This window comes from Parus major, chromosome 9 (genome assembly GCF_001522545.3).
Source record: "Parus major isolate Abel chromosome 9, Parus_major1.1, whole genome shotgun sequence".
Classification (NCBI taxonomy): domain Eukaryota; kingdom Metazoa; phylum Chordata; class Aves; order Passeriformes; family Paridae; genus Parus; species Parus major.
In genome coordinates this window covers 13,417,673-13,438,482 of record NC_031778.1, presented here as the reverse complement: position 1 = coordinate 13,438,482, position 20,810 = coordinate 13,417,673, and the positions used below count along the sequence as shown (strand labels likewise).

Genomic DNA, 20,810 nt, shown 5'->3' with positions numbered 1-20,810 from the left:
AAGGTACGCTGGCATCTCTGAACACTTGTTCAGCGTGGGAGAGCTACTTATCCTACAGATATTGCAGATACAAAAACATGATGTGCAGACAACACACCTGTGCTGGCAAAAGCCCCAGCTCTTCACATGGACTTTGCCAAGATCAGTGAGGGGCAGAAATGAAAGTGCTCCTGGGCAGCACTCCACAGATAGCACTTCACCTTCTCAAGTTACTTCTCAGAAGGCTGAATCTTGCCCTTGCCCAGTAATTCAGCTCAGGAACAATGATTTTAGTGGTGAATTTGGAGGCAACATAAGCTGTGCCTTGCTCTGAGCAGCACGTGATCGTGACAAACAGGTCAGAGCACCTCAGAGCTGCCATCCCATCTTCAGAAATTGCAATGCTCAGTGTTGACCTCTAACCCTTATGTCTTCCTGAAGATAAATAAAACATTAATCAGGAGTCAGGAATCCCCAGTTAATGTTTGCTTTTAAATTTTAACAATACAGGGGAGCAGGATTTCTAATATCCAGACCTGAGAGATTAAACTGTTTTCTTCCAGACTCATATCACTCCTTCCCATACTTCCATTCACATAATTTCTTTTTTCCCTATTATATAGTTTCTTCATGTGTTTTTACCTTCACTGAGTACTTTTAAAGTGGACTCAGAAATCATGGAAATGTTTTCCAAATTCTCCAAAAGCACTCAGACCAAGTGACTTCAGCCACTTCTCATATGGCTTCCCCTCAAGGCCCTTCACCATCTTCTCTGCCCTCCTCTGGATGCTGTCTAATAGTTCAGTGTCTTTCTTAGTGCTGTGATGCCCAAAATTCCCCCAGCACTCGAGGTGAGGCTGCCCCAGCTCAGAGCAGAGCAGGACAATCCCCTCCCTTGCCCAGCTGGTGATGCTGGGCCTGAGGTACCCCAGGACACAGTTGTTCTTGCTGGCTGCCAGGGAAAAGCTTATCAGCTTTCACATGTCTGTAACTAGAAACTGTTGATAGCCAACTCCTCTTTGGCAGTAGAAACTACAAGTGAGACTTTGTCATAACTGTAAGTCATGTGATTTCCCAGCACAGCCATCTAACAGAGGTGACATTTCTGATTGCTATGTAACTGCTACTCAGACAGTACCCAAATATGCAGGAGGGAAAAGACTGAATTAGCACAAAAGTCTTCAATATTTTGGGATTTAAGAAAGTCACTGTGAATATATTTATTTGGAAAAAAGAAAACCTGTCTGTGAGGTCAGCAGTAATCAGCCTCAGACTACTGCTAAGACGATGGTTTGATTTCCTTCCATACTTTTAGCTATGTTACATTCTGTCAGCCTTATAACAACAGTCATCACTCACTTTTATGTGTTATGTCAAAATAGGCCACTAGCCCCACAAACATGTGAAAGCATAATTTTTGTTATTCTGGCAGCTAGCTAACAGCAAAAAGTTTAAATGAAGTTTTTCAGAGATTACTCATCACTCAGATGCAGTGACTTCAGACTATTCTGTAGAGCTAGTGGAACTAAAATAGCCAGTGAAAATGTTTTCCACATAAAGATTGGAACTGAAATGAATTATTCGTCTGACAAATTTGGTCCCTCATTGAAAATTTAATGCATTCTTTGACATTCACTAGAACAAAGAGACAGACACTAAATCAGGGTGCCAGCCCTTGGACACTGAAGCTGCATCTGGCCTGAACTACCAGAAGCTTATGAGGACCAGTCTGCCTCCAGGCACTACCATTAGTATTTCAAACATGAAGTTTCAGTCTTGAATGGAAATACAAAGTTCAAATTAAATAAACTTTTCAGTGTGCCATGCTGGAGTTCTCTTCAAAACCCCTTTCCAGAGGGCACTGCAAGGTTGGTAACATCAAATCTAACCAATTTCAAAAGTCCTGGAACTTTTCATTAATTTTGTAGGGTTTCAAACATACTTCACTAAAAGTTCAGGTATCCATAGGTGTGTCCCATTTTAAGGACACTCGTGTGTAGCATCCATAGCCCAGTAAAGTGAACACAAACAGCATAACAATATCCTGTATGCAGAAACACATGCCTGGTATTTCTATATGCAAACTCAGCAAGTAATTATCTATAACTATTTCCCCTCTTATCCACAATATCTGTTTTGTCCTCTGTAGAGGAAGATCAGTCCTGCAGTGTGTCCTTATTTAGGCAGAAAAAAACAAAAACAAAAACATCCTGTGGCTATGTCAGGAGAAAAGGAAGTTATAAGGTGAAAGAAGCAATTAAAAATAGCAATTCTGCAAATATTTTCCTCTATTCTAAAACATGCTTTTGCTTTACTCTGCTGTTGAGGCCACAGGCAAGTCCAGCAGCAGCATTTCTCTGGTGATTTGTAGTCTCTGGACTACTAAACCAAGTCTGTTAAAGAGGAATGAGTGTGCCTTAGCTATGCTAAAAAATATTCCACTAAAGATCATCAGCAAGAGCCTCCATGAAAGAGCAGCTATGATTTGGCTGCAGTCCCAGCAGCTGCAAAAAGCACGAGCTCTCCAAGTCTGTGTATTTGCTCAGTCAGGAAGCAAAAATGTCCCCGTCCACAGGAAAAGTTCTGTCAGGAATAAGAGCCAACAGCAGAGGAGGAGGAGATCAGTCTTTGACAGTACTGCTCTCCAAGAAGGGACACAGTCAACACAAGGAAAATATTTAGCTGTTACAAGTATGCAGCACCTCCTTAGCTTCCTATTAGTCCCTGCACCCTTCTGCTAGGAATGTGTGCTAACAGCCAAAAAAGAGGTTCACTACCATGGTTCACTTCCACCATGGATTGTGTCTATGAAGTATCAGTCACCCCATCCCAAAGCACCCAGGTGAAATCTTCATTTCTGTCCCCCCAAGTGCTGTGCTCAGAGTGGCAGAGGTTAATCATTACCTACCATCTGAATTCTGTTCTCCTGCAGGTAAGGCTGTATTTCAGCAGCAGGCAAGCAGGTCTTTATCTCCCCAACCTAATTATCACAGGTTTACCAAGACTTGATACTTTCATATTGTCAGTGGTTTCTATGAGTCACATGCCCGGTCTGCAATACTACTGCTGCTGTCACTGAAGCACATGCAGCAACATTTCATTTTGTGGGGGAGTTCATTGTAAGACAGTGAATTTTGTCATCAAGAAAAATGTTACTGTATCTAAAAAGGCAGGATGTCAGGAGTAACTCCATTAACCTGCTCTTTGGTGCCTCAAGCTGTAAAGAATGCAGAGAGCATCTAGCCTTCCCCTTCCAGTGGATTTTGCTGTGAACTGAGAACTCATGAAAACTTTGGAGTCACTTCTAGGAATTAATACAAAATATTTCTAGTTTGTTTCAGGCTGTGTGGCTTTGTGACAGACATTTACCATTAGGTAAACTACTGTAGATAGGAAAACATTTACTCCATTTGCTTATATCAAACTTGTCAAAAACAGATGATAAAATTGCTTTGAGTCAAATAAATGTTTTGTTCAAGTTTTGAAATATTGTTTGATTGAGTTTGTTGGGGTTTTGTCTTTTTTTTCTTTTTTCTTAGCTATTATTTCTTTATTTTCTTGGTTATTTTTAGATTCAGGCTACATTATTTTCAGACTCTACTTTGGTGCAGATATGTTGACTCAAAACAATTAAGAATTTCTTCTGATTTGCTCTTTGTTTCCCAAGCTGCTTTTTAAGTCTAAAAACCAAAGAAGTCTTTCCCATGATTTCCAGCTTGCCTGATTCCTGGCTTTCTGTGACAGCACAAGAGTGCTTTAGCACACAATGGTGGGAAAATACAGTTTCCAGTAATAAAGTGCTTCTCAGCCCCACCCAGTAAAAACATGGAAAACAACCTGTGAAGTCAATTCAGAAGGCACAGCTCCCCTGCACACCTTATCCACAGAAGGAAGTGTTCCTCTTGGTCCAAAGCCCTTGTGATTGACTATCTTGTTGTTTTATGCAGCTGGGGACCAAGATTGCAAAATGCAGTGAGGAAAAAGGCAGATTAACATCAGTGGGCTAAGACAGTATGTGCAGGTAGAAGCTGCATTTTCTTTTTTTTTTTTGTGTAGGTAACACTTGCAGGAATGTAAGTGTTGTTGCATTTATGTATGGCAAACATAGCACAGTAAATTGGGTAAAATTCTCCATCAAAGATTAACAGATGAGGGGTATGAGCTGATGAATGAATTGCACCTGCAATTATGGAGAAACCAGAGACTAAACCTCAGATGGTTCAACTTAAGAACGTTCCACAGAATTTAAAAAAGTTATTTTGAGATCTGGCTGGCTTCACATCTTTTATTTCAGGCCTTAGGTCTTTGTGGTTAATAACCCCTTCAATGTTTGCTTCTTTTGGCACTGGTAAAGCTGATGCCAGGAGGCAGCCCAGCTATGCTGCACCTGCCCTAATAAAGCAAGCTCACCCCATAAGGGACACAAGTGTGTCCTTGAACATCCACAGGACGAGATCATAATTTGTAATTAATATGTTCTATTCTAATTTTTTTTATGGATATCCTGAACAATACCTCCCACCAAAAGGAAAAAAAAAGGTTAAATAGTGAAATCATTCTGCTTTGCAGGTAAAAAAAATTTAGCCATAAAATACAAGTATCACTTGCTAAAACCTAAGAGGGCAAACAGGTTTCCTGGTAGCAGTGAGCTACCAAGAGAGCTCTTTTTGTTCCCATCATGGGAAGAGCACAGAGTGGTGCTGGGAGTGGACACTTCTAGAAAGCTTTGGCTGTTTGCAGCTCTCAGCTCTGGAAGCCAGTTATTGCCAGAAGGGTTAAAACCTCCAAAAAAAAAAAAAAAAAAAAAAAGCAAGACACTGAATAGCAGTATCTGAAACTCCATGAAGAATCCCAGGAATGCCTGTGCTCAGCAGCCTCTATCAGGAGTAAGTTCTACTTGTTTTCTCCAAGTGGAACTGCTCAGAGGAATGCTGCTATTGCAATTAGCTACTTTTCATCCGGAGCATCCCCCACCCTTAGGGACTACACAATGCAGTTCAACAGAGGGAAGCAGCAATGGGGTGTTTCAACCACAAATATTTACCAACATTCAGCAAGGTGTTCGATTTACAGCTGGCAGCCATTTGTGTATGGGCAAGGGAACAGAGAAAACATCATTGTGTCTTTATGTTCTGCAGATTTCATGCTTCCAGTTAATTTAGATGTAAGCAAGAGAGCTGGTTATTCCTAGAATGGGAGAGCAGTAATGAGTCAGACCTTCTTTTTAAGTCAGATTACTTTTAAGGTGAAATGCAACTGTCTTGGGCGTGTGCCCACTGCAGTTTCCTTCAGAGTGAGTCCTCACTGCTGTCAAACGTTGGATTGCTATGGCCTCCCATATTTCCTTCTACTGTTACTGCCACAGAATCTGAGAAGAAGGTTTCATTCAGAGGTGGCCAGGCTGAGTCCTGCTCCAACACGTGCTGCAGTCTCTTGTAGTGGCTCTTTGAGCGGTACCGGAATGTCTTTTTCAGAAGCAGCCACAGGGCTCTGTTCTCAATAACAGCTTCCTGTACAGGTAAAAGCAAAATGAAGGTTTAAGAGGATGTGGACAGCAGTTTACTCTTCATCCAGAGTACACACATACGGCAAATAGTGAAAACCCAGATCTCACACTTGCCCTGCTCATCCACGTCCCTTAAACAGCCTTTTATTGATAACATTTCATACCAGCTCCTCCAGAGTTCTCCACCAGAAAACTGTGACCAGCTCCTCCTGAGAACCTTCAGGATCTGAGCAGAAAACAACACACACCACCCATATTTTTCTAGCCTGGGGCAGGGCTTGATAGATCCCACTCACCAGAGGAAAGAAAAGGTGGCCAGGCCTTGCATTCCCTTATCATTGAGGGCTTTAACAAAAGGGAGCAAGGGTGAAGTAGCAGCAATTACTCCTGCTTTACTAGATATTCCAAAACTGGGCTGTGGAGGAGGGAGAAAGAGCAAGACTTGACCATTTTGCCTCTCCAATTAGTGCTGACCAGCACATCCAAGGAAACACACTCACCTCAACAAGGAAGGACACAGCAAGTGTGACTGCAAGCATTATCACCATGGAGACTCGCCACATGGTAGGGGTGCAAACAAGCTGGGAAAAAAGCAGGAGAAGGTATTCAGCAATGTGTCCAAAGTAAACGCTGGTGGGTACTTGTGCAAAAAACACAGAATCATTTAGGTTGGGAAAATCCCTAAAGGTCATTGAGCCCAACCATAAACCTGGCACTGCTAAGTCCACCATGTCCCTAAGTGCCACAACACTTGTTTCAAGTACTTCCAGGGATGATGGCTCAACCACTTCTCTGAGCAGTCTGTTCCAGTCTGTAACACTTCCAGTTTAATTTTTTTCTTAATCTCCAGTCTAAACTGTGCTTGGCAGAACCTGAGGCCATTCCCTTCTCTATCACTTGTTACATGGGAGAAAAAAAGTGTCACCCACCTTGCTACAACCTTCTGTCAAGTAACTGTAGACAGAGCTGAGGTCTCCCCCGAACTTCCTTTTCCCAAGATTAAACAAACACAGCTCCCTCAGCCACTCCTTACATGACTTGTGCTTCAGACCTTCACCAGCTTCATGTTATAAAAAGCCAGACTCCAAACTGGCTTACCCTGCTGATGAGCTAATACTGCTATTTGTCTTGAGGAATTACTGATAAAGAGATTTTAAAATCTACAATGCCGTAGAGAAAACAAAGGAAAACATTCTTTAGAACTGAAAGAGGAATTCTAACTGCCTTTTTACTTTCTAATATTAAGAAATAGTTTGAAGTGAGTATTTCAGCTCCAAACTCAGTTCCAGCTTCCTAGAGATGGGACTGACTTTCTGTCTGTAGCTAAACTGATCAACAGTTTCTCCAGGGCTAGGCTATTGCACAGGTTTTGATTGCTACTTCCTCCTTTTCTCTTCTCAGCAGTTTCAGTGAATTCCCTGCAGACTGCTTGGCCTGGGAGTTTTTAGTTCTCCCCAAAAGCATTTTATCCCCTTGCAGCTGCAGTGCTGAAAAATGTCCTGCGCCACCGCAGTCCACAAGAGGACGATGACTTGCTTTAAAGTGCCATCTCGTGGCAGGCTTTCTAACTGGGTCTGTACGCTGAGCCGGGCTCTGCAAATAGTTACAGGCAACAGTGAGGCAACTTTAGGTGGGCTGTTTGACATTTAAAATCGAGACCCGGACCCTTTGACTCTCTTTCCATATTTCATTAATTCCATTTCTAAACCGACTTGCTATCTGACATGCAAACATACTGGACTGGGAACTGCATTGTGTTCAGCACTTGTGGCTCAAAGCCACTGTTCTGATTGCAAATGCACAAAAAAACCCAAACAAAAAATAGCTGTGTGGTGCTTTTATTGTTTTGTTCTGTGACTCCTACTCTGTGAAAGTGTCACAGCAGAGAAGGTTAACATCTCCCAGTCTTAACATACTAATTGTCAGGTCCACTGACAACCCTGTCCTTCAGCTGATGTAGATATTATCCTTCCCTCACATTTCCCTTGGGACAGATTTACACAAGACAACTCCCAGCTTGCATTCTGCCAGACTACATAAGTCAAGCCTTACTGGTATTTATTAATCAAAGATCAAGATAGAGCCTCTCTTGCCATGGCAAGTCTTTCTCTTCTAGAACAGCTGTTCTAAACACAAATCCTGCTTTGGGAAACTTCAGGCTCTCTGAAATTTAAACAGGGAGCCTGAAAATATTTGGGACTGGAACTGAGAGCCGCTCTGAGTGCTAACTGGCAGATTTTGGCATGAGGGCCTTTGTTCAGAGTAGCTCAGCTTGAGAAACTGAACATGGTGCTTTATTGTAAACTCAGAGAACTCAGCCCTGTTCTGCTCCTGGCTTCACAAGCCATCAACATACCACACATAAGCTTAGCGATGTTATCTTCTGTTGCTTGGACAATATGTTGAAACAATCAAAATTACATGTGCAGCTGTCCTGCTGAATGCACAGATACTTGTTTGGAGCCACCGTATTTCCAGAAGTTCCTACAATCCCATCATCTAAAATCCACCTCTTTAAATATGATTTGTCTTTAGAGATTCCATGTCTCCCTGCAAAAGTCTGTGCCTTTTGTAAAAACAATCCCAGTGTGCTTATAATGGACTGGTAGCAGGAAGGAAATGCTCTTTGGAACAATACTCACATCCATCTTGGAGTAGAGATCATCAATGTCAGCAAACATCAAGAAGAGGCAAATGCCCAGCTGCCCTGTGAGCACCAATATGAAGACATCTGAAGGGGCAAGAGCAAAGAAAAAAACCCACAGGTTTATGAGTAATTTCAGCTGCTTGCCTTTCCTGTAGAAGATTGTAATAATTTCCTGTGTTACACAAAAATCAAAGAATATGTGGGATAGAAAGGAATTTTCAGCAAAAGAGAAATGAACAGAGGAAAATCCCAGGTTTACTCAGTCAAGTAGCTATACACAAGTGTGGGACAAGCATTGTAGCCACAGATTTAAAACAACAAATGGGTATTCTGAATATTTGGTTTGACCTTTCACATCTGAGAAGCTTTACAGCCTTCCAGTGAGTCTCTCTCTGATCACAGTATAGCCTGTGATTCAGAAAAACATCCAGGATGTAGTCTTGATCTTGTTAATATGGTTAGGAGCGCTGCCTTCAACTTCAGTGATGTCAAGATTTTGCTCTTGATGGGGATCTAGAGTCTAAGTAATGGAGAACCTATTACCTTCTCTATCTGTAGGCAAAGGTTCCAATGATGAGTAAATTAAATTTCTCTTCAGTTGGCATGCACTGAACTTCATCCTCCACGCACTCATTTGTGTTCTGGGAGACTGATGACCAATTTTTCTGCTCTCTACAAGGAATGCCCCCTCCTCACTATTACTATACCTAAATATCAAAGCCATTAAATCTGCAGCATTATGTTAACTCTTCAGTAAAGGAAAAAAAAAAAGAAAAGAAAAAAAAAAAAAGAGCTTTCTCTAAGAGCATGCTGCAGGATTTTTCCCAATGAGAAAAAGGTCTTCCATGACTCACTTCATCTTCTGGAACCATCACAAACATATGTGCTCATCCTCCCTTCACATGACGGTCTTTCTCTTGATTTTTTGGCTGACGTAATTTTGGTCAAGTTTAATTTTTCCCTATTAAATTTGACTATTAAACTTGACTATTAAAATTGACTTATATGTCCCTTCTTCTCTCCCCATACTTACAGTTGGTGTAGATAGGTTGCCTGAAAGGCTTTCCCTTGGAAAACACTAGTGCTACAATGAGGCAATTGATGGTACTTAGCAGCCACACTGTGGTGTTTTCATAGCTCTTGAAGCCATTGTCTCTTTGCTCATGGGCTCCATCTTCCACCCCGTGGAGCCCCAGGCTGGAGGATGAATTCCTCTCATGGTTGTTCACTGACAGGCAGGCACTGAAAAAGAGTGTCACACTGGTCAGGGAATGATCCTGGCTATTTCCCCCATCTTCCACTATTAACTCTCAGGAATCCTCCCTCACAGCCATGATATAGGTTATTGGCGATGCCCTCAATCTCACCACTGGTTGAGCTTGCTGAACTTGTCAGAGCTTGAGCTCACACCTGGTTTCTCTTGCAATCAAACTCTCTCTGTGCTCAGCAGAAGCATTCTCACCATATGAACAGTGCATGAAGGGTTGCTGGAGAGCTTAGGGAGCCCAGACAACACTGGTTAAAGTTTGCACCCTGTGGGCAGCACAGGGTCTGCTGCAGCTGCTCATCAGGCCTGCAGTTACACTGATCAATAGTTTCACACAGACCTGCACCACTAGGTCAACCCTGTGGTATCCAGAGTCCCAGAAAGGGGTCCTACCTGTGTATATTGGTCTTGGAATACCAAGGCTGCTCCTGGACCATCACAAACCCGAAGATCTGCATGCCGAGGCTGAAGAGGATGTTAAGTACAACAGAGAGCAGCAATGGGGGTGAGATGAGCTGGCTTGGAGGCCTGTAGGGGACCAGCTTTGGATAGGCACCCGTGAAACTCACTGAAACATGCACAGATGTGTTTACTAGTGTGTCCAAAATACAAGCAATGATGCTGTGTAGTACTGACTGTATCAATGACACCTTTTGCAGTCTGTAATATTCTTAATAAACCATACAAAGATTTTATAAAGTGCAAAACAGAGTTTGTTTTCTTACAAAATTGTATTGACAAAGAAGAGGTTAACTAATGTCATCTCACTACCATGAGGCATTTTTGAAAAGTAAGATGTTGGCTTTTTATTTTATTTGGCTGCTGTCAGGGCCAAGGATATAACATACTCTCTTCTGTTCTCTTTCTGTCACTTGTCAGCTGTGGCTTGGGATTTTTTCTGCCCAAGTTCTGTTCATCCTCCTGCACTAAACACACAGTGGCTAGTTATCTGAGCTGGAGGACAGCATTACCTGACACAACAGGTTTCCTTCTGTTCTTGGGTTTAATAAAGTTATCCAGATTTTGAGTAAAAGAGCTATGTACAAAGCTTTGATGCAATTCCAGATAAACTACTTACAGCAATGTAGCTTTTGGCACACAGTGTTTTTGTGGCTGACCTTTTTAGGCTTGATTTCATCAAAGTCTTTTCCTGTTGTCTGTGTTCCAGCAAGGATGGAACATACCAGGATGTGGTTTTGATATATGCTTTTCATGGCCCTGACCTTGCCATTCCTGCTTCTAAAACTCTCCCTGCACTTATTCTGTCTCAATAACATTGTCTTTCTCTTTCTGCCTCAGCACCAGTTTCCCTTGTTATTCTTGGCTACAACTCCCTGCTCTGTAGTGTCTGACATCTCTCATTTTTTCTACTCCATTTTCACCTCTCTCTCCTTTCGGGGCTCTGGCCTACACAGCTTCAAATGTGAGCTGGACTCAAAAAAGTTAATTCCTACTTTTTCATTTGGGCATGGAATATATATCTTAATCTGCCTTCCAAGGTCAACCGGAAAATAAATGCCTGGATAGACTTTCCACTGCACTAGGTGTGGGCTTACTCACTTGGTCCTAAAGATAGCACCCCAGTTAGCAACAACCTACATGTTCAGCAAAAGCACTACTAAGCACTTCCCATCTTCAGGGCTTTTCTCAAACAAGACCCCTCTTCTACTAATTTAAACATCTTCTATTCTACATAGAGGATGTTTAGTCTGCAGAAAGCTTGGCCTTCATTCTCTCTCTTTCTGTATGTAGAATTATGCATTTCCAAGGAGGAGAAAAATATTTGAGATCATTCTCTCATTAATACATAGGATGACTAAGGGGCTTACTTGTCACACCAATTATGGTGGTAATAGCGAGATCTTGGAACAAAAATTGGTAATTCCCAAAGGAGTTTAGTTGCTGAAAAGAGGAAAACAAAGAAAAAAAATCACAAATCAGACATTTGCCTTGGGCACGTTTGTATCATCTCCAGAAAGCCGTGTTATATCCATGCAGCTACTGCTCTGTTTGTTCTGAAATGCTGCTCTGCAGATAAAGAAACCACACATTCCACCACCCTGCCAATAGGTTCCTCACCATTGGGCCTGTGGTGAATATTCTCATTTTGCACACTATTTGGACTAACTACACTTTCAGTTCACTCCAGGCAATAAAAGAGAAGAATATTTCAAGAGACTGTTTCCTCACTGCTGCATTACTTCTGAACACAAAGCCCTCTCTCCATCTGGGAAAAAGCTATGCAAAAGTGGTTTAAGGCACTCCAGGGGATTTGCTTACTGTCAAGTTAATTCATGCTTTAAATGCTGAATAAATTGTAACAGCATATGCTTACACCAGATTCTTCCTTTTCACAGACATATGCCCTCATCCAAAACACCATTCAGTATCTCAGCTTTCTTTCTGCCCAGCTTGGATCTTGAGCCCTCTGGCTGAAGTTCATGGGAAGAATCTTGTCAGTTTTCTGCTAAGGGTACAGGAGGACCATTTGATCACACCACAGAAGTTTGCAGCTGGGGTAAAGGTAAAGCTCCATCTCCTAGTTTCATGTGGCTTTTATGCCCTATTTCTCCTACAAGGAAATAGTAGCTTATCCAGTTCCAGCCAATGAGTTCCCAATACATACCCAGTAAAGCAGGAGAACACCAAGGTACTGAATTGTGCTGTACAGTGCCATGTACTTGAACATGCAGAAGGAAGTGACAAGTGCAGCACGGCCTTCCCTGTGTGAAGGCATAAATAAAGTACAGTAATTAGGTGATGGGTCTACTCCTGGGGCCAGTTCTTTCAAAAGGCTGTTGAAAAACAAGGCATGTGTCACAGAGAGGCCTCTACCAGTATCTTGCTGGGAGGTGAAATAAATGTAAATGTAAATGAAAGTAAAATCTTTACTTGCAGATATCTTGTTCAATGAAATGGGCTTGATTCCAGTAGCCTGTGTTCTGTAGACTACAGTTTACCTCAGCAACTTTTTCAGCTGATATTAATAGTGTAGTTAACAACTCCGTATAAGGAAAAACTTACAAAGCCAAGCAGCTGCTCAGTGAGTTCAGAACTAAAAAATCCTCTTCTCCTACAGTGAACATACAATATCCAATCAGGATAATGCTCTCTCCCTGGTGGCTCAAGTGCCCCAGAGTAAGCAAAATCAGGATCCTGGCATAACAGATGCCATGTTTTTCTAGCATAGGGTATCAGAGGTAGGATCTAAAATTCATGTACAGGTTGGCTGGTGGACATTTGATTCAGCTTTATGGAGCTGTTCATTTTGTTATTTCTTTTGCATTTAAAATATTTTTGTTGCCATAAAGCTCAACTGTAAATCTCCTCCTCTTGTGATAATGAATCTTAAAGGAATTCCTCCCAGATAGAGACTAGGCAAATGGCAATTTCAAGGTCAAAGACATTTATTTTTCTCTAGATACTGTGACTTGATGGAAGCACCTAGCCTAATGCTTGAGAGGAATGGCAACTTTCTTCTTTATGAAATAAGAAACAAAACCCCATGCTTACCTGATTAGCTCTGGAACACAGGCTATGCTGGGCATTTGTGATGTGAAAGGTGAAGCCACAGATGCCTCCTGCTCCGACAGTGATATCCCTGCATGTGCCACTTTCAAAGCCTGAAAGTCACATTCCTCCTCAGTGCTCACCAGGACATACAGCAACTTACATGTCAGCCAAGCAGTGTCCCCTTATTACAGGATGTGTTCTGTGACAGCAGTCCCCCTTAGCTCCCAGGGTGTGCTCCACCCTCAGGGTTCTTCCAGCGAGATGCCAAGTTCAGGGAAAGAATGGGGATGCAAGCATGGGAAAGTTCATTTTCCACAGACCACACAGCCATCCACTACCAGCTGCAGAAGACAGGTTTGGCTCTGCCACCTTTTTTAGGAGGAGAGGAGGGAGCACTTGTTTGCTCCCACACTTTATGCAGGCTAGGTTTTCTGCTTGCTTCCCCAAGGAGAATCTTCTGATGGTTTTTGCAAGGAAAATGAATCAGTCTTTGAGATCACAAACTGCAAAAATCTCTGCCTGGGAATAGCTCTTGCATGGTAAAATGCACAGTGGGATCAAGTCTAGATCAGTACTGGTGGTAGTACAGCTGCTCTGTGAATAAGTGGTACACTCCATCTCCAGCATGTGCTCAGTTTGGAATATTCTACTGGCATTGCATTTATTCCTCATTTTTAAAATATACTGTTAAAAAATTTCACTTACCCCACAGTCATTGGCTCCATCTCCACACATGCCCACAAAATAACTAAAAAATAAAGTGATAAGGCAAGTGAAGAATCTGAGCCTGCTCCAGGCAAGTAATTTATGCAAGTCATACAAGATTTTTGTTAAAAACCTTCCTGGAAAGTTAAAGCCTGTCTGGCCAGACAGCAGTTTAGGTGCACACACCAGGTTGATAATCTGAAATGGCCCAAAGTTCACCTTGCTCTAGGACAAGGCCTGGGGCTAGCTAGGTAAAGTAAGGGTGAGAGTCTTCAAAAGACTTGGGAAACAGTTAACAACAGGCAACAAGATGCCTGTGACTCATATATATATATATATATATATGTATCACTGTGACTGTGAACAATCCAGACTGCCCTGCCACATTTTCTAACCCATCACATTGAGCCAGCAGTAGCACAGTAAAAAGACAGCAAGCTCAGAGAAGCTGCAGTGCTGGGAGAGCTTCTTAAGACTCTTGGGGAGAAAAGTGTCAATCCTTCAGGCCCAGAGAGAAGTAAAAATGAAGGATGGTATGAACAAACAAAAGCCAGACCATGGAAGTATTTGATCTTTGACAAGTTGCCAAAGCAGCATGGAGTTCAGTGTCTCTATTTTAATAGACTTCTGGAATTTAATTGCCAGCTTGCAGATGTGTGGAAGTTTCAGTTTTGTGCAGTTCCATGAAACTCTATGCTAGACAAAAGTTAGCTCTTACTAGACTCTTTTCAAACCTGGGAATTCAACAAACACTTTCAAATTCATTAGGAACTTACTCCAGCTTTTGAAACTCTTCTACAAGGCTGGATTTCTGACTAGGAGACATTCTAGCAAAAACTGTTCCATTCAGCAAGAGCTATAAGGAGAAAAATAGGAAATTATTTTTAAAACACTTGTAGTAAGTGATTTCACTAATAATCTCAATTAAAATTGCCAAATATCACACTTATAAACAACTGATTCTAGAGTGAAGCAGGAAAGGCTGATAACCAAAGATAAAGGGAGCCTAATGAATATTTTGAGAAAGTAGCAATGACAATAAGGACAAGAAGCCTGGTATGCCATTTGAGTTTCCTAATGAACACAGATTTCCAGGCAGGGAGTTATAAGAAGAGAATTCATGAGACTATCCTGTCCATGGAACAGACAAGCTATGCTGAATTTCCCCATGTGTAATATTGTGTTTTCTCTTGATCTCCAGAACAAGTCAGAGTCAGTGCTGTGCAAGGGGTAGGAATATCGACACAAATGTTTTAAATCACACCTTAAGGCATGCCTGCTCCTCTCATGTGCAGAGAAAAATACAGGGATTTTCAGATCCTTCACCGTACAATAATATCAGAGATTCATCCAGCCTATAAGTATTTCAGGGTTATAATTGTTCCCAGAAGATATCCTGATACAGGTCTCTTCAGCCAATTGTACCAGGACAATTCATATCTCCTGAATGGCAAGGCTACTCCAGTCAAATAATCCAGATCTTACCTTTGGAAGTAAGTGCCTGAAATGCTGTACTACAATTTGGTAAGACTTTCCACTCATGGCAAAATGATACTGGCTTGATCCCAATGCCAGCCTGACTCCTGGCTCAGTCTGACTGTCATCTTCCTATAAAATAAGAATAAATAAAAAGAATGAGTACTGTGCCCAGGCCCTCAAAAGTTACTCTGCATTTACACAGACACTACTACAGATAAAGTAAAGGACATACCATGAAGAAGTTGCTTTTGAAGGCTCTGGGAGACTTGGATTCAAGGCCCATTGCCTTCGCTTGGATTTGTAAAAGGATTGAGGTGTGTAATACAAATAATTTCAGTGTTAACTGGGTGTTCATTGCATAAGTTCTATCTAATGGATTGTTGCATTTGCAACAGTGCCAGTCTGGTGGGCTGAGCTGGAAATGAAAGGGACTAGGGACAGCAGATGGACACCACATCTAAGCAGTCTTTGTGCAGTGAAACACAGGGCAGAAGTTGCTCAGGCTGAGGAGCCACTCAAGAGCCTCTGCAGATATTCCCTACCATCTGCCTGACTCTGTACTTCCCAGAGAACGGTCAGCACCTTCAGACTAACTCTTCAGGGAGAAAGTAACTGGTCTTCATCCCAGCTTCTCTGTGAAGATGCTTTATAAAAAAAAATTTAGCCCAGCTTGCCTATGATTCAGTGTGTTTATGCAGTTTCTCAACAGTGGATCCGTGTTTTAATTCTGCAGGTGTGGGAAAGTGCCAACACTACCTGCTTGAAGTGGGCTGGTTTGTTCAATGCAGCTCCACAGATTTTTAAGTCTACATCTATACCATCAAATTTATCTTGCAGGGAAAGGAAGCATTTAAACTGGCATCAGCTAAGCTTGAGGGCTAGAGACAAATCTTTCTGGGATCTCTGCAAATCAGCTAGGCAGTTAGCAAAAAAGTGTTCACAGCATAATATGCTAAGAATTAAGCTCTAGGGGAGTGCATTTTTATGTCCCTCTTCCTAAACACTCTTCTACCACATATTCTCAGGGTAAATTGCATTTCTCTGTTATACTAGCATAACCTCACTCCTTTTTAAAGCATTTCATCTTAGTTTGTTTTCCTGCTGCACAAAACCTGCTTCTGATATGCTCACCATGCTTCTGTAATCTTCAATTTTGTTTTCTTCTAGGGATTTCCAGGTTATAGATGCTGAAAAAGATCCAGGCACTTTGTTTGCTTCCACAAGGATCACTCTATGTGTTGGAGGAATCATGCCAGCATTTTTGGCAACTGTTACAGCTGTCTGAATATTGTCCCCTACAAAAATCAAAGGAAGTGTTACCTAAAAGTTTCTGCAGTGAGGAATTGTTTATTCATTAGCCTGAATTCTGAGTTTTCAAATATAACCAGAAGAATCAGTAAGATTTCAGTGCCTGTGCATAAGAAAGTTTTTTATAAAGATTAAAACTTTGCATATAAGGTTTCTCTCAATCATTAAACATACTTCCATTTGGAAAAGAAACATTTTGATCTGGACATGAAGTATTTTCATATTCAGCTTGAAGAAACCCCTATGGGAAATCCATAGATTATTTGTTTTAGACAAAAAACAATAAGGGATTCAGTGCTAAGTTGCTGCTGGTATCCCTGATTCTCATTGATTTGCTTTGGTGTATGTAGGCTGAAAGGGGTGAGGCCCAAGTCTTTGGACAATGGTAAAACTTGGGGTTATTTTATCCAAACCCTGATTTGGATTTGGATAGAATAGCCCTTCAAGGAAAAAAAATCCAAACCCCCCCCCCCCAAAAAAAAAAAAACATAGACAGGCACTGGTAATCATGAGTTATAGATATCAAAAGGTTTGGAGATTTGTCCTGAGCATGCATGCTCCATTTCTGCTCACTTCAGGAGGCCCTACAAAAACGGGATCTTGCATGACATGCCTTTATTAGAATCAGACACCTAGAATCAGAAGCCTGGGGAAGTTGCCAGGGACGACATGGTCCACCTTATGTCATTATTAAAACACAGATGCTCTTTGCATTAAACATCTATGCCTTCCTACCAGTGGTGTAGGTACAGCAGACTTTTCATATAAACATTGGTTGACTCCCTATCTGGGCCAGTGACCACAAAAATAATCCACCTTTTTTAGATACCTGTGACCATAACACTCCTGATGCAGGCAGCACTGAGCTCTTCCAGAACAGGTTTTGTCTCCCTCTTTAATCGATTTTCCATTATCAGCAGACCCAGGAATGTCAGATCAGATTCTACCTCCTCCCTAACAGTAAAAAAGATACAGTTAATTACTTATTTTACCTTTATCACATTGGATTTGATGACAGCCAGTTATAACTATCAACTGTCCCATCTAACTTAAAAAAAATTTAAATAATTTGTCAATTTTATGCAGTCCCAGGATTTCTGCTTTTTGTGGTGCTATTTCAAAATCAGCAGTGCTAATTCAGTACCAGAACCTCGAATTTCCTGCAGGACTCCCAAACTGTGGTGGTCTGATTTGGAAAGTTCCTGCACACTAGACTTTCTCATTTGAGGACTGTATAAAAAAGAAACACACCTTATTTAATGTGTCTGCTCCTCTTAACAGCTGGACCTAAGCAAACAGCCTGTGGCAGCTCCAGTTCTGTTTTCCCCTATATTTTTCTTGCCACCTGCGCTATTGTTTTTGTACAGTTAAACACATGCAGTTGAGAAGAGAAATTATTAGACACCCCATCCCTGAGGCAAGAGCTAGAGGTGTCTCAGGAACAAAGGTCAACTCTGAAGAATCTGAAAAGAAGAAAAGCTCTCAAGCACTTTTTTTAGACACCGAGGAGATGCCAAACACTTGCATTGCAGTCAGAGTAGCTGAGTCAGGTGGTGCCTGAATGGTCACTGCTTTCACAGCAGATCTTGTGTTTGACCAGCAGCTTTCTCCTTTCTCCTGGCAGCATAAACATCACACATGCTGTAACTGCATGCACAACTGAAAAATCTGTGCCATTTCACACACATTTACTCATTGGGTTGGATAGGTCTGTTATGATACCTGCCACAGGAGTTATGTAACCACTTGCACTCTGCCTCAGTGCCATCAGCCCTATCAGCAAAGAAAAAAGCCCTGTGAAAAAGCAAGTGAGCCTCACCTGGATTAGGACCTGCAGCTAGTAAAGAGAGAACAGCAGATGCTGAGTAACTGCAGATATTTCAGAAGTGGTGTTTCTGGAGTATCACAAGCAAAAGGGAAAGGGATTTGGGGAAAAATACTATAGGGATTCGTGTGTAAGTGTTCTTTTGTGAGGCTTGTAAAAAAATAATTCCATGACCATAATAGAGCAGTTTGCTGCCTTCTGTAGAAACTGAACAGGGCTAAAGGTAGAAAACTAAATGATTGGACCAACACAACAGCAGCAGGTAGTTTGCTGACTTTGACTGGGCTGGAGAACAGTAATGGGGGCCATCTACTGCCTTTGCTTAATGGAAGAGTGTGGATAATAAAAAAAAATTGAAAAAACTTCTCTTCAACTGAAAGCATGGGTAAATCTGCAAGGAGACTAGTGTAAATGATGGAATGAATGGGGAGCATGTGCTAGTCTTCAGAGTGTAATAGGATTATGCTTCTTATGTTGATCCAGAGTTGAGAAAGTTAAGAAATGTGCAAGGATTCTGTATATGGTCTATAGGACTGCCCTCTATCTATTCCCAGACATAAATGCAGATTTAAATCCGATTCCATCTGGCCTGAATCTAACAAAACTCTGTACTCAGACCGTGCTCCTGGCAGGGGTGATGCGGTGATTGTGATTTGTGAGGCACCCCTGGCCCATGGCTGAACATGGCCAGCAGCAGTGCTTTTTATGGCTTACCTTGTTAGAGCAGCAGGAGGCTTCCCTGCCTGCAGAGATTTACAGGCCAGTCCAATGACCCGAAAGCCCTGTGCTGTGTAGAGCAGGAGCTTGCTTTCAAAGTTTGATGGGACTGTGCAAAAGACAAAAAGACAGTTTATCAAAGCATTTAACTGCTTTCTAATAAAAGGAAGCCTTGGAGCAGGGGAGGTTTATGTCCCAGAGGGCCTGTAGACCTAGAGTCAACCGATAGGTCAAGCACATCAAAGAAAGGAACTGAACTTAATTTTGTTCAATATGAAAATCTTTGCCTCTCCTTTATCATTTTGAACTTAGGTCCTAAACTGCAAAGACTTACCTTCTCCCAGGGTGTGATGAAGGATCTGTGCTTCTCTAGCTGTCCTCCCAAGGTTTGGAGGAAAAAAACCCAGCCTTTTTGAGATGGGACAAACCTGTAGACAACTTTTGCAAATATCTATTTTGCTAGAGACTGTACATCTTGTCTAGGAGTTGATAGTTACTTTTATCTCTTACCTCTCTCAAAATCCTTCTTTGCTGAGAAGAGCTGTGTGAGAGCTTAGCCTTAGACTTGGAATACAACAGAGACACTTTTCAGGCTTTTTTAAGTCTTAGACAGAAATCTCATTTGTGCCTTCCATTTCATTGCACCATCCAAAGTCACTTATACATATCTATTTCTAGGATGCATTTATAAATATTTGTTACCTGTTTCTGCTCTACACAGCATGGCTACGATTTCAGGGGCCCCTTTTACGAAGGCTTGTGGATCCCCACCAATTTCCTGGGCAATGACAGACATTCTTTGCAAGGCTGAGGAAAATGGGAACTGATGTAAAATGATAATTCCTTCCACAGGGGCCTAGGAGAAAAGTAAGTGGATTACACACTCCAGCAAGGATTTTAGACTCAGACTGAAGGATTTTAGGTCTGTCCTTTGGGCCATAGTAAGAAGCTAACCATGTATAATGGCTAATTTATCACACTTGGACAGAAATGACTGTCTCATAAAGATGAGATTAAATTTGTGCAGAAATATTTAGCTTAAGCAGTAGGAAAAGTTCATTGACAATTTTAGCAGACTACTAAATGTAATTTACTGAAAGTAATTTACTAGTCCTTTAGTAAGACTTAGGTTTTACACTGGTCTTGAAAAGGGAAAATGGTTGTCAGAAAGTGTCTCACCAGTGTATGTTACCAGTATGGGTCTGACATCAGCCACCAGACTCTACTGCATTCCCTACTCAGCTGAGTTAGGACTGAGTATCAAGCCACAAGGACAGGCAAATCCCTGAGCTGGGCAGTCTCTAATCCAGCATCCTCCTGTTTCTGGTGTGAGCAGCAAGCTCTCCAAGGCATCTATAATAGACAGAGCAAGGCAATCTCTCTGCAGACAGTACAAAGTGGGGAAGAGCTCACTTGGACAAGACACCCAAGCTTTCCTACACTGAAAGGTAACCCTTACACTGACAGTCTAACTTGATCATGAATGTAAGTCTTGCAAATAACTTACAGAGGTTGCTTTAAGTCCAGGTCTAACAACTGTGGCACGTGTGGACCCTTGACCTTCAATCTGGTGTCTGCTGGAATCATCTATTACCTGTATTGAAAGACAAAAATATTTCAGACTGCAACACCAGTATAGCTGAAAGGAACCTCAAGGATCCATTTTGAGCTTTTCCTTGCCTCTAAACAAAGATTCTAATTCATTCCTGGGAGGGGTCTGTCTGATGTCAAACTAAACATTTCCAATAATGGAAAATCCACTGCCTCTCTTTGCAGTCGAGTAGAAGGCCTCACCAGGTTCATTATGACAATGTTGTACCCTTGCACAGCAAACAGACTATATCCTCTCACTGACAAGAAATCC

General features: G+C 41.7%; 1 protein-coding gene across 1 annotated transcript in view; it reads right to left on the bottom strand.

Moving 5' to 3' along the window:
- Nucleotides 1–564: 564 nt before the first annotated feature.
- ATP13A4 (ATPase 13A4) overlaps nt 565–20,810 on the bottom strand; it is a 41,572-nt gene continuing 21,326 nt past the window's right edge. Inside the window, exons 15-30 of the mRNA XM_015638342.2 lie at nt 20,454–20,540; nt 19,649–19,802; nt 18,944–19,055; nt 17,234–17,358; nt 16,228–16,391; nt 15,103–15,225; nt 14,394–14,473; nt 13,618–13,660; nt 12,913–13,022; nt 12,026–12,122; nt 11,229–11,301; nt 9,793–9,967; nt 9,166–9,374; nt 8,128–8,216; nt 5,986–6,066; nt 565–5,489 (exon numbers count right to left, since the gene is read on the bottom strand). Of these exons, the coding sequence (XP_015493828.1) occupies nt 5,268–5,489; nt 5,986–6,066; nt 8,128–8,216; nt 9,166–9,374; nt 9,793–9,967; nt 11,229–11,301; nt 12,026–12,122; nt 12,913–13,022; nt 13,618–13,660; nt 14,394–14,473; nt 15,103–15,225; nt 16,228–16,391; nt 17,234–17,358; nt 18,944–19,055; nt 19,649–19,802; nt 20,454–20,540 (1,944 nt within the window). The 3' untranslated portion in view covers nt 565–5,267. The remainder of the gene's footprint in view (nt 5,490–5,985; nt 6,067–8,127; nt 8,217–9,165; nt 9,375–9,792; nt 9,968–11,228; nt 11,302–12,025; nt 12,123–12,912; nt 13,023–13,617; nt 13,661–14,393; nt 14,474–15,102; nt 15,226–16,227; nt 16,392–17,233; nt 17,359–18,943; nt 19,056–19,648; nt 19,803–20,453; nt 20,541–20,810) is intronic.